This window comes from Acanthopagrus latus, chromosome 23, assembly GCF_904848185.1.
Source record: "Acanthopagrus latus isolate v.2019 chromosome 23, fAcaLat1.1, whole genome shotgun sequence".
In the NCBI taxonomy this organism is placed as follows: Eukaryota; Metazoa; Chordata; class Actinopteri; order Spariformes; family Sparidae; genus Acanthopagrus; species Acanthopagrus latus.
In genome coordinates, this window is record NC_051061.1 from 14,880,345 (window position 1) to 14,892,667 (window position 12,323).

General features: G+C 42.2%; 1 protein-coding gene across 1 annotated transcript in view; it reads left to right on the forward strand.

The window, feature by feature from the left end:
- The window catches only part of LOC119013455 (ras-related protein Rab-26-like), a 60,076-nt gene that overhangs the window by 31,400 nt on the left and 16,353 nt on the right, over positions 1 to 12,323 (forward strand). The window contains exon 5 of the mRNA XM_037087999.1: positions 5,305 to 5,357. Within this exon, the coding sequence (XP_036943894.1) occupies positions 5,305 to 5,357 (53 nt within the window). The remainder of the gene's footprint in view (positions 1 to 5,304; positions 5,358 to 12,323) is intronic.

A 12,323-nucleotide genomic window follows, 5' to 3' on the forward strand; every position in this document is an offset into this window, starting at 1 on the left:
CAAAACTTAAGTTTTGGGGTAAATCTTGGGGACTGTTGGCTGGTTCAAGCTGCACTTCTCATCGGTCTACATCAGGGGTTCTCCAACTATCACTTCATCTTATTTTTACTAATGTTTACATATCTCACATCTGCAGTATGTGATTGTTATAAAATGCAGCAGTTAAACAGCTAAAGGCTACTAATTTTTTATTATTTAATATCGTGTATATATTAATGAAAGGAACGTTGTGATTTTAGTATCTAGTTGTTAAAATACTGTGGTGAAAGAACACGAAAATGATAACCAATGCATGCTTATGTGCTTCAAAAAAGGTTTTCATTTCAAAACAACCTTCAAGGCCATTCAGATACAGTTTTCTGAGTTAAAGGGGACATTGTTCTCATTTTCAGGTTCACAATTACATTTTGTGTTGCTACTCCAATAGGATTACATGTTTCAGTGCTCAAAAAACAGTTTTCTCATACTGTCCAGTGCAGCAGCTCTGTATTCCCCCACTGTCTGAAACACTAGTGTCTCTTGAAGCCCCCCCACCCAGCATCGCCTACAATAACAGGGCAACTGTGCAAAGTCAATTCTTGTGCACAATTATGTGCCAAACTAGCTGCAAGGTAAATGTGTGACAGGGTGATCTCAAGTAATTAGGAAAAGAGTTTTGTGTTAGAGAGAGGATATAAATATATATAAAACACTGAAGGGCCAAGAACAAAAAAAGCAAGATAAGTCTCCTTTTAAAATGTGCACCTGAATGCAGCATGAAGTTCCTCTGTGTGTGTCATACTTGGACACAGACAGCAGAGGAGAGAAATATAGATACAGAGAAAAGCAGTTCGCCTGTAAATGATACCAAAACATGGCCAAGTCTCTCAGCATAGTTTTTTTTTTTTTTTTATTAGGTACAAACAGCCTTACGAGATTCGCTCGCCAAAAATATACCCACATTTGGCACTTGGCGCACTCCGTCTCTGACTCAGACATATTCTTACAACTACATTTACAGGAGTCACAGAAATTGTGAACCAGAGAAAATGAGATACATTATGTATCCGCAGTTTAGGAGCTGAAGGGAAATTAGCACACAAACCAGGCGGCAACAAGACACAACACTGGTCACGACAAAGGATGGCAACCAATTCTGAAATAAATCAGTTACTTTTCACTTAAAATTTTCAAAGATTTTAGGGATTTACCTGCAGTAAGTTTATAACCTTAAACCCTCTTTCAACATCTGACACGCAATCACACACACAACTCCTCGAAAGCCAAGGTGAGACATAATGAATGGCACTAATTGTCTCTGCCATAACCTTTTTAGGGGCTGGAGCAGAGCTGAATACAGTGAAAAATCCAAAGCTAAAGTGTTGGTGCATTCATAGCGAGAATGAGTGTGGGAGGGTGGAGTGACTCTGAGTTAGGAGAGGCTCAAGAAGAGGACACAGAGAGAGAGAGAGAGAGAGAGAGAGAGAGAGAGATGCATGTGATGAGGGTTATTTTAGATGTTGGTGAATATGCACTGTATCTGCTGTGTGGGAGACAGGGTGTAGACAGCCATCACATATTATTCAGCTTGTTTTTTTTTTTCCCTGTGTGAAAATTCAGCGATTATTCAGTTTGGGGATGTTTTTAATGCGCGTCTTATCTTGGTTTTGTTTATTTGTGTAGCTAAAAGAGGGGGGGAAAGTGATTCAAAAGAAACCTACAAAAAAATGTAAATTACAGGTTTGCTCAAAAGAGATTGTTAGATAAAAATAAATGTATGCATAAAACATTTCAACTGCATCCAGTTTCCGGAGTTAAAAAGAAAACAACATGATGTGGATGTTCTCTATTCCCACGTTAGCTCCCCCTGCACACAGTAATTTTGCACAACCATTAATTTGTACCATCCCAGACTGATGAAGGGCTCTTTGCTCAAGGACAAAGGCACCTGTGCTATATCGAGAATCTCTATTCAGATTTTTTTTCGCTCAGTTTTTTTCGTTTCACTTTGTTTTTGTTTGTTTTCACCTCTCCTGTAGGAACTACTCATTAGCAAGATGCTCCATTCAACAACACCAGGATAGGTGAAGTAAAAATAAAAGAAAAAAGGGAATAAAAACAAAAAGATGGCGCTATGTAGGATGTTGTTTTTGCTGAAATCTTCACTGTAGCTGCTGAGCTAAAAGCATTGGCACGCACCTCGTCTTGTGCGTTGATTGTTGAAATAAGGTCTTTTGGAATCATTCATTGTAGGCTTGAATAGATAACGAAGACTGAATTTTCATTTTTGGGTGGACTTTTCCTTTTATGTTCGAGGATCTGACCAAATCTGGTTGGAAAAAGTAGCTGGAATGCAAAATCAACTATAAACTTCAGTTAGAAGATAACCCTGAAGTACCAAATTATCTTTTCTAAATGTATTCAGCAATTACACGATTTCACTGTTTTGTCGTAGGTGTACTTCAGGGGAGTCCATTTTACATCTGATTTTCATGTTCCCTTGACTGTTGAAAAAGAATCCAAATGAACTGAACAATCATTCCCACCTACTGAACACCATGGAGCTCCAACAGCGCGCATAAGATTATATTATTGGAAATGGTATAATGGGCAATCAACACCAACATAAATGATCTGTTCTTTGTCACAAATTCCACATTTTTGTTTAATTGAGGCTCATTTACTAAAACAATTGTTTGCATGTCATTTCCCGAAACTCTAAAAAAAAAAAAAAAAAAGGCTTAATTTCACTGTGTACCGGCCCTGTCATTACTGTCTGCTTCATAATGTGCTGCATAATTTAGTGGTGAGCAGCGGAGCTCAAATTAAAAAATGAAATCGTAAAAAAAGATTCATACAATCCAGCATCCACGAGGGAAGGAGAAAATTAAAACTTTTCAAGTGGCGTAATTGAAATCACAGATGTGAGATTGAATGTGTTCATGTGTGTGTGTGTGTGTGGGCGGAGAAGAGACACACAAACTGTCGTCATAAAAGTTCCTCCAATTCCCATCGCCGTTCTCCCGTCTTTGTCTTCCCTCTTCATTGTGTCTCATTTTCAGCTTCCTCCCCTCTTGCTGTCTTGTTGCTTTTTCCTTCCCGTTCCTCTTCCTGCTCTTCTCATCGAGCCGTTCTCTACTCTGTGCTTGCAGTGTCTGCTCATTTTGTCCTCTAAACCTCAAATTCACTGTTCCATTTGCCGGGAAAGCTTGCAGATAATGAGACTTCTTGATTGATCCCGCTGTTTCCAGTGCTCAAATGAGAACAGACGTTCTGTATTTTTTTACAGCAAATGACCGATTTGATTAGCTCTTTTTTTCCTTGCAAAGGAAGAATTGATTCTGACCTTTGCTGATACTGAAACATTATTAATAGAAAATATTATCGAAAATAATAAATATATCGAGCTGGTGGAAAGTCATTCGAGTCCTCTCTCTCTCACATACACACACACACAGACTTTTTGCAGCAGTGGCAGCAGTTTATGAATGCCTGTCTCCTGACGTCAACCTATCAAGTGATAACAGATAGCAAAAGAGTGAGAAAACACCTCCAGGACAAGTCTAGCAGAGCTCTGCTTTATTACACAGTTGTCACTCTGCATCTGGCTCATCTCTGCCGGGATGCCACCTTTCTGAGCTGCGCTCTTCACAAATACCTGAACTCCCTGTGCGAGCTGCTGCGGAGACGAAACGAGGGACGTGGACTGAGGCATCTCAGCAGTTTAGTTTGGATCCTTCATGTTGACGAGATTCAGGCAGAATTTAAGAAAACTGTTCACCCCAAAATCAGAAATGCATATTTTATTACACTGAGGGGAAAACCTAGGGGAGGAGGACCCAAATGCAGACACACGAGAGGCAGGAGAGAGGAAACAAAAGCTGAAATTTACAAAAAACAAGAACTTGAAAAAACAAAAAATGAGTCAAGGACCATAAACTAAGTAGCAATAAAGCAGAACAAGGTGCAACAGAAAAGGCAAGTTCAAATCAAATGAAAAGTAAGGAATCAAAATCCAAACAAACCAATGAGGGAGACACTAGAGAGAACATCACGGCGAGACGGACAGAGGCTGACGGGATCACAGGGTACATCACAGAACGAGCTGACAAAGTAGAGAACAAGTCTATACAGGTGAGGTAACGCACGGAAAAACACTGAGAGAGGAAAAACTCACAGGAGAACTAAAAAGCACACAAGACAGCATAATATCAAAAATGAAACAAAAAAAACACAAGACCCTGGATCAGGACACATTTTCCGTCTTACCTGTTGTGCCATTTATCTATTTGAATTGTTTTGGTGTGAGTTTGTGGTGCTCAAAGCGCTGAGATAACAAATTGAAAACTCAATAGCAATGTCTCTTTCCAGAAAAAAAAAAAAAAACGACCAGGTTATGCAGGATAATCCGCAGACCTTGTTGTGAGCCATTTCGTGTTGGAACCATTTTTCTACTGGACTACACCCACCAAACCACGTCACCGTGCAAAAAGTAATGGTGGTCTACTCCTTGATGAGATGAGGCTAGCTAACCAAGCTAGCTGAGCTAGCAAACACTACCATGCAGCCTCTCATCCATGTGGGGAAGCACATGGAAGCTACACACAGGGGAAGTTCAGCCTAAAGAAAATAGACCCTATGTCATTTTGAATTAAGATTAATAATAAACATACTGAGGGGGAAACACATAATATCTGATGTAGTCTCATGCAGCAGCTCTCTTGTGCAGTGCTTCCTGTGTTTCTGGGTTTAGCATCTAAATAAAGAGTGAAATTGCTGATGCTGTCAGGAAACTAATTTCTTCTTGCGGACAGCCATGAAACACATTGTTATCAGTGAGCTGTAACATTAAATCAGCAAAGTTCCTTGTTCCTGACCAGCTTAACTGAAGCTCAAGACTTCCTCACTAGTTCTAGAGAGTAGTTTGTTGTTAATAGACTATGCATATACCTTAATTTGGCTATAAAACCAAAACAATGAATTGTTAAAAAAAAAATAACTGCAGCTGGCACAGAGATCCCTGAAGACAGCTGGTGTTGTCAGCGTTTTCCTCAGGGTCACTTCAACCAAGTCGCGCTCCACCTGAAGTCTTAACTCCGGTCCGTCTGCGTCCTGCCAAATGTGATGCAGGACTTTTTGTCTGGCCAACAGAGCGAATTCCAATCTATCAGTTTTATGTTCAGAATGAAAATGAACTCTTTCATAATTCAATTTAAAGGGATGTTGAGACGTCAAGGTGAAAGATTAAATCAGTCTCGCTGAGAGACTTCTAGTTATGAATTTGGAAGCGATACACTTTAAAAACGTTTTCTCCTTTTCTCCCAGCTTTGCTTCTGCTGTATGATGTCACCAACAAGACGTCCTTCGACAACATACAGGTAGGTTACGCTTTGTTTGCTCCTGTGTTTGATTCTTGCATTCCCTTTTCACACTTGAACATCAGCACACACTTGTTTTCCTTCATTAACATGTGCACCAAATGTCACGCCTGACTTGCTAATTTGAAAGTATTCATTTTAATTAACTTGGGCAGATTGTTTTTATAGATCCAGAGGCTGTGGATAGATCGTGGCCACAAGTGTTATCACAAAAAGCATCTGATACGTCGGGTGATACGCCTTTGTAGCGACAAAATGCCGAGCTTCATTGTCTGCGTCATGTTTTGGCAACATCACTAACACATTTGTTATTATCAGAATCAGTCCGCGTGACAGATGTTTGAGCCAGCGGAGAGAGTGATCAGATGTGGGGATCAAAGAAAAAGACAGCAGAACAAACGGGGACGGGAGGATTGGTGTAGATGGATTATGATTTAGTGAGGGAGAGCACTGCCATCTTTTCCTCAAAGCCTGGACCAGGGGGACAACTCAACTGTCCGTTCATCTGGCAGACCTCCAGTCTCTTTTTTTCCATCCCTCTCTTTCTCTTTCCACTGTGAGGAGACAAATATGTGATGTTGCATGTGACTTGGCATGGCTGCTCTGCTTCATAGAGCCAGCATCATCAAACGCAATGAATTTCTCAATATTCAGCTTTAGTATTAATGCTGTGTTTGAAATCCTGTGGAGACCAAAGTGTTGTATCTGCCCTTTCTATAGCTGTTTATTCTTTACTCCTCTGTTATCCAGAGCTTCTTACCTCCAGGTTTATTAAACTGAAGCTTTTATTTATCGTTTGGACATGTTAGGCACATCGTATGAAGATTTTTGTCATATCATGATCAAATAACGTGTGTGTTGGAGGAAACTTTCATGTCAGGAGGTGGAAGGTATAGCAGTTGGATTACAGAGGGGCAAGATGGCTGCCAAGCCAGAGTTTAAGATGTAACCAAAAGAAGCGTAAACATGCAAATTAAGGAAATGGAAACATATCAGTGGTTTGCAGAGACACATTGCCAACCTTTAATCTGACAACATGCAAACTCAACACAAAAAGGTCCCAGTCAGACCTGGTTGGGTTCACAGTGGGAACACTGTGGCACCTGGTGGCACAGACTGTTAAATGTTGTGGCTGTGCGCACTCCGGCAACAGGAACACTGAAAACAGATTAGATGATGAAGGGTGAAACTGATAAGAACCACCTGAGCACTCATGCAAAGGAAACCATTCATTAGTACGGAGGATCTGATTTCCTCCATGACCAGATAGAGACGCAGCTTCACCAGCATATGGCTTGATTTGAAAAAAAATGAAATGTTGTTTCATGCAGTCTGTCCTGAGAAGAGCAGTTTAAATATTAAATCTCAGTCTCTTGTGCACCCAGACATATTCTCTTTATTGATTCAGCTAATTAAAAGAAATTGAAAATTCAATATAGGAGAGCAGACAGTCAGCCTGGCACAAGGAAGATATTTATCATATAGTAATAGTCCAAGCTTGCACACTAGGAGGTTGCTACAAGGTAGTTTCACACAGAGTATGATGAGCTAGTTCACGTTTATAGTAAAACGTCGCAAAAAATGAACATTTTGCTTCAGATCTCCTCAGTGTAGTCAAGTACAAGTATTACTGTAGGGTCTTCACTTGGATGGAGGATTTTGCAGCTCCTGGCTTGTGGTCCTATCGATTGTTATTGATTTCCTGTATCCATAAAAAGATGTGAATGTGTGGGGGGGTAAAAAAAAAAAAACAACAACAACAACAACAAAGAAGAGAATACCTTGAAGTAAGAAGAAATCATAATAAATATCTGCACCATGGGGAGAGAGGATTTGAAAGGATACAGAGGCAAAGTCAAACTGAGACTACAGTCCTCCAATCAATACTACTAATAATTCATTACTGGCTCAGTAATGAAAATAATGTATTTTACAGGCCTACTGTATGAGAACCGGGAAAAACTCCCACCACTAACCGAACTAGCATCTTATGAATATATTGCAAAACATGAAAAAAGTCAGTGCCTCAAAATTGCAGCTTTTCAGAAACATCCATCTTGTCCATTACCCTCTTCGACGGCGCCGCTGCTGTGAGAAGGACTGAAGTCGTGCCAGCTGGTGTCACTAAGTCATCACACCTGCTGGTTCCTTTCGGTGCAGTAAAATGCACCATTCAAAAAGGAGGGGGAGGCAACTTCCAGCTGCTTTAATTGACACCGGCCATCAGACAGAAATGTATCCTTCAGCTAAAGGGCTGTTAGAGGAGAGAGAGGGTGTTTGTCAGATGATGTGCCCGTCTGCCCCAGGAGACCATTAAAGCAGAAAAATGTGCTTCTTTCACTCCAGATGTGAGCAGCAGCTCAAGGAGAGAAGGGGGGTGGACAGGGAGAGCTCTGAAATGTTTGGCAAAATGTAACATCAGGGAGGACGAGTAACTGTCAGCCATCTGAAAGGAAGTCTCCAGCGCTGGTGAGCTGCTGCAACAGAAGACCTTCATCCTTTGTCTTATCTCTTCATGGTCCAATACACACAGCTCCAGGCTCTGTCTGCTCAGAGAGATGTCCTCCACACTGCTGTGGTCTGACCACTAAACCTATGAGTTTATAAGCCCATTAGTATAGTCTCAATGTATCACTTAACTGATTATCAAAGCAGTAGCTGTGATTAATTTTCTACAGGTGGAATCACAAATCACAACTAACCCAGTGTTATCTGTCTTTTCCACCATTTCCCTCCTCGTTTGATTATTTGGGCTTTATGGTTTGATTAGACGATGACACGATGTATGAGCCAATGGGTTGTGAGCATGAGTAGTAAGGAAGTAGGCTAGCAGTAAGCAAACTAACCACCCATTTTAGGCTAGAAAACACAATCTAGTAGCTGAATCTTCTCTTATATTTTATCCTCTTGGCCTAACTTCAAGTTTGTTCAGACTTTTATGAGGCATGTTATCTGCGTTTCTGTTTAATAAGTGACTTTCAGCCGAATATATCCGCGATTACCGTAGACTGAAGCAAGCTCGTTAATAGTTGTAGTGTTGATTTGACATTACAACACCACCACCACAAGCAATAGCACTGGGCTGATTGGTAGTTACAGCTTCTTAGCTTCCCTAAACTACAATTAAGTGGGAGATAACAAGCTTGCATCCATTAGCACGTTGAGCAGCGTATATTCAGCCATCAGCTTAACTATCTCAGCGCTCCATCACACATTTCGTTGCTCTGATCAGTTGTAGGTCTCTCTGATTGCACCCAATGACATCCTTTTTGGAAATTGAAAACCGGTAAAAATTGAAGCACTGGCTAGCCATTTAGCTGGTGGATAAAACTTCTCCGCCATGCTCTCAAACATAAATTTCAGTTAATCTTGGGAGACTTACGCTGACAGGTCCTTCCCTGCCCTGCTCAGCCTTCTCCCGTTCCTCTCTATCATCTCCATATCCCTCCACTGTGCTCGCATTCAGTCACTGTCTATTACGGCGAGGAGATATGCTGCTGGCGAGCCACAGATGCCTGCTGGCACACCGCTGCCTAACGAGCGCTAACTCGTGTTAATGAACGCTAATGGTGATGAATGCCACACCGAAGGACAGGGAGAAATGAGAGGGGGCAAATCATCCTCTCCGCTTCCGCCCTCAGACCAGCTCCTCTCTGCAGTGCACGGCATCGCTGTCTGCCCAGATACTGTGGGAGACGGAGGCAGGCAGCACATCGCGACTGGGAGAGTCACTCAGGTGTTTCATGTAGTCGGTTTCAGATGGCTCCATGAATCAGTCTTCTGTTTATCCAATAAACAGTGGCAGATACTTGGTTGGTGTAAGCCATTGTAGCAGAAGTACACAACCCGTTTAGTAACGTGATGAATGTCTTCTTGTCATGAGCACCGCTTCAGGGAGACTATAAGAGTCCATTTAGGCCTGTGCTGCAAATCATCCGTCTGGGTTACTGTGTTAAAAAGCAGCCCGGCTCCTATGGTGCTATCATTCAAAGCTGGGATCATTTGCCGTCAGAGGGAATCAAAAAGATTGTCAAAGCGGAACGATTCCGTGCTCTCCGTCTGTCAATTAACCTGCAGCTCCTGAAACGCACCATTTAGAAAAAGGCAGCAGACTGCTGTGGTGATTAGAGAAACTGACTTTCAGTTTTAGGATTCTGGACTTAGCCGGGGAAGTTGGCAGCAGACTGTCCTCATCAGGAAGTCGGCAGCATCGATCGTTTGTTCTGCTGTCAAGAAAGCAGACCGGTACTTGCATGGTGAGGACTTTCTTTTAGCCGTGTGAATTATGACTGCAGAGCCCTGTGAGCAGTCACTGAACCAGCGCTAATCACACCTTATTCCTGCAATGAATTGATGTTTTGGCCACATGGAGCAGTGAAACAAGCTGTTGATACATAACTGAATATTATCTGCTTGTAAAGTTTATCTCCTCCAACTCCTGAGGGAAATGCCTTGCGCCTCACTATGTTCACCAGCCTGTGCTGAGCAGTATGCAGCAGGTTTACCAGCGGATTCATTGAAAACAGCTGCCTGCTATGGTTGGAATGACGCTGATGAGCACAGTGAGGGTAAATAAAAACAGTAAGATTACGTAAAACCAAAACAATACGCTGAAAGATGCTACATTGCTTCGTAGATCTGCAAAGAGCATATAGTGAAATGGTGATCATTCCTTTTTTCCAAGGAAAAGTTTCCACATGTGTTAACAATTTATTGGTTGTAAAAGTATTAACAGCTTTAACCACAGTGCTTGCAGTACAGAAAATAGTCAAAGGATTATTTTAGTGATTTAGGAAGGCACTGACAAATTGTTCTTGTCGACAGGAACGTCGGGTCAGAAAACGGTCGGTGAGTCATTTTTAAAAGGCAGTGAAACACAACAAATTTTGCTGTTTGTAAGACTTTGTGATCTGCTGCTGTGTCCTCGGGCGAGACAGTTCTGCTGTGTGAACCTGCGCTTTTCAAACGGGAAAAAAAAAAACCCTGGCAGCTTTCTCATAACATTAGAATTGATCAGCGTTGAGGCACCGATCCAAGTGAGGCAGTCTCATAAGACACAAACTCTGTTTCATATCGACGGTGCAGATCCACACATGTAATCAAAGGTTTCTTGTTGGACAGTCCAGATTTGAATACTGGTTGCAATTATTTGTATCCGCGTTTGCGTTTGCGTTTGCGTTTGCGTTTGCGTTTGCGTTTGCGTTTGCATAGCCTGAATGCTTGATCATCGTGCTCACGTGTCTGCGTTGTAGAAGTGCAATAAAAGCAATAAGAGAGATGAAACCTTCTTCTGTGTGCCTTCATTCATCTCGCTGTCTGTCCCCGGGGCTCGGGGTGGCTTCAAATGAAATGGCCACCTGCCTACCACAGAGCTGTTCGCTAAATGTCATGGCACCGCCGCAGCAGATGGTGATGAGAGAAACTGTCAGTAAATAATGCAGTGATGTGAATTTAAATACCACTCACTGAAAATCAGTGGAGACCATTTTCAAAGTTTGTGAATAAACTTCCTGGATTATTCTGCCCCATCAGTGAGGGCATGACATGCAGTAATCCCCTGTCATTACCTCTCCGCTCACACATCGCCTGTAATTTGGCCTCCGCGGAGCATTATTAGTATGTCAGCTCCACTGCTTCACTAGATTATTGCCTGTCCTTTGACTGTATGTGATGCAGCCAGCGGAGCATGGAGCCCTGCAGAGGGAGAACGCTCCACAAGTGTTCAGCTGCCTCCTGTGGACATTTCCATTTACTTTGGTGTCTGGCTAAGAAGTGACAAAACAGATGGGATGCTCATGTGCGCGCTCTCAAAACACAGCAAGATGAATGAAGACGTCCCATAAGATCTCTTGGTTTTGTTGTTAGCGGAGCCGTTCAATTTCCCAGGCGGCGTTAGAAAAATAACCGAAACATCTTAGTAGATGGATTCTTGTCAGAGGTGTTTGACTGCTGCTCCCTTTTGTTGAGGAAAGCAGGCTTGCCGCAGTTGTCTTACCAGTCCACGATTCGATTTGCCTTTCGATTGAAAACATTTCAGCACAGACAGCCATGCTATTGTTAGTTTTAGACCTGTATGCCCTGACAGCTGTCATAACATTCACCAAAAATGAAGACTCCAGAGTTCAACCAAAAACACTTCCACCCTTCAGCGATTCAACAATAAACAAAAAAACGATAGAAATTCAGTTTGCTGTGAAGTTTGTTATCTCAAACCTCACCAGAGTAAAGAATCTTCTCATGTGAATTCATGAAGGATCTTTGGCAATCTTAGATCAGCACCTCTGACCAGAATCCATCTACAAAGATGTTTTGGTTATTTTTCTAACGCCGTCTGGGAAATTGAATGGAACGGAAAACAAAAGCACTTATTTGGTGGTATTTCTCATCATGTTAATGAGGGAAAAAAGTGGTTGGTAACCTCACTGAGAAGTTGGAGGTGTGCAGCTCCTCCTCCAACAGACACTTTCTGCGCCACCGCTCCTCCAAAATTTCTCCCTGATATCGAAGCAATCCCATTTTTTTGTTTGAGACTTACTATCGTTTCTTTGCTTGGGCTGATTTTTCCAAATCCCTCAAGACTGATTGCAGGGAATTCAGATCACCTGTGTGCAGGGTGGAGAGACTGACTCCTGATTGAGGAGTGGACGCAGCTTGGGGCCTTCCCCTCCCAGCCAATCACAGTGTGACCACGCCCTTTTTGTGAAGGCTTAAAAGAGGTGGGGGATGGCACCCAGGTGGCTCTCCCTCATTCTGAATCCTTCCCTGACCCATTGAGAACCTCATTCTCCTTAGATTGCCATCCAGAGGCTCTGGTCTGCTTAGGCCTTACTGTGTTTTCGTTGCTTCCCACATCTTTCTAGTAAGCAAACTGTGTTTTTTTTTGGGGGGGGGGGGACCTCTTAAAATCCAAACATACATCTTCAGTTTGACATTTTAGTCCCTTGGGCCTTGTACGAGGCATTTGTT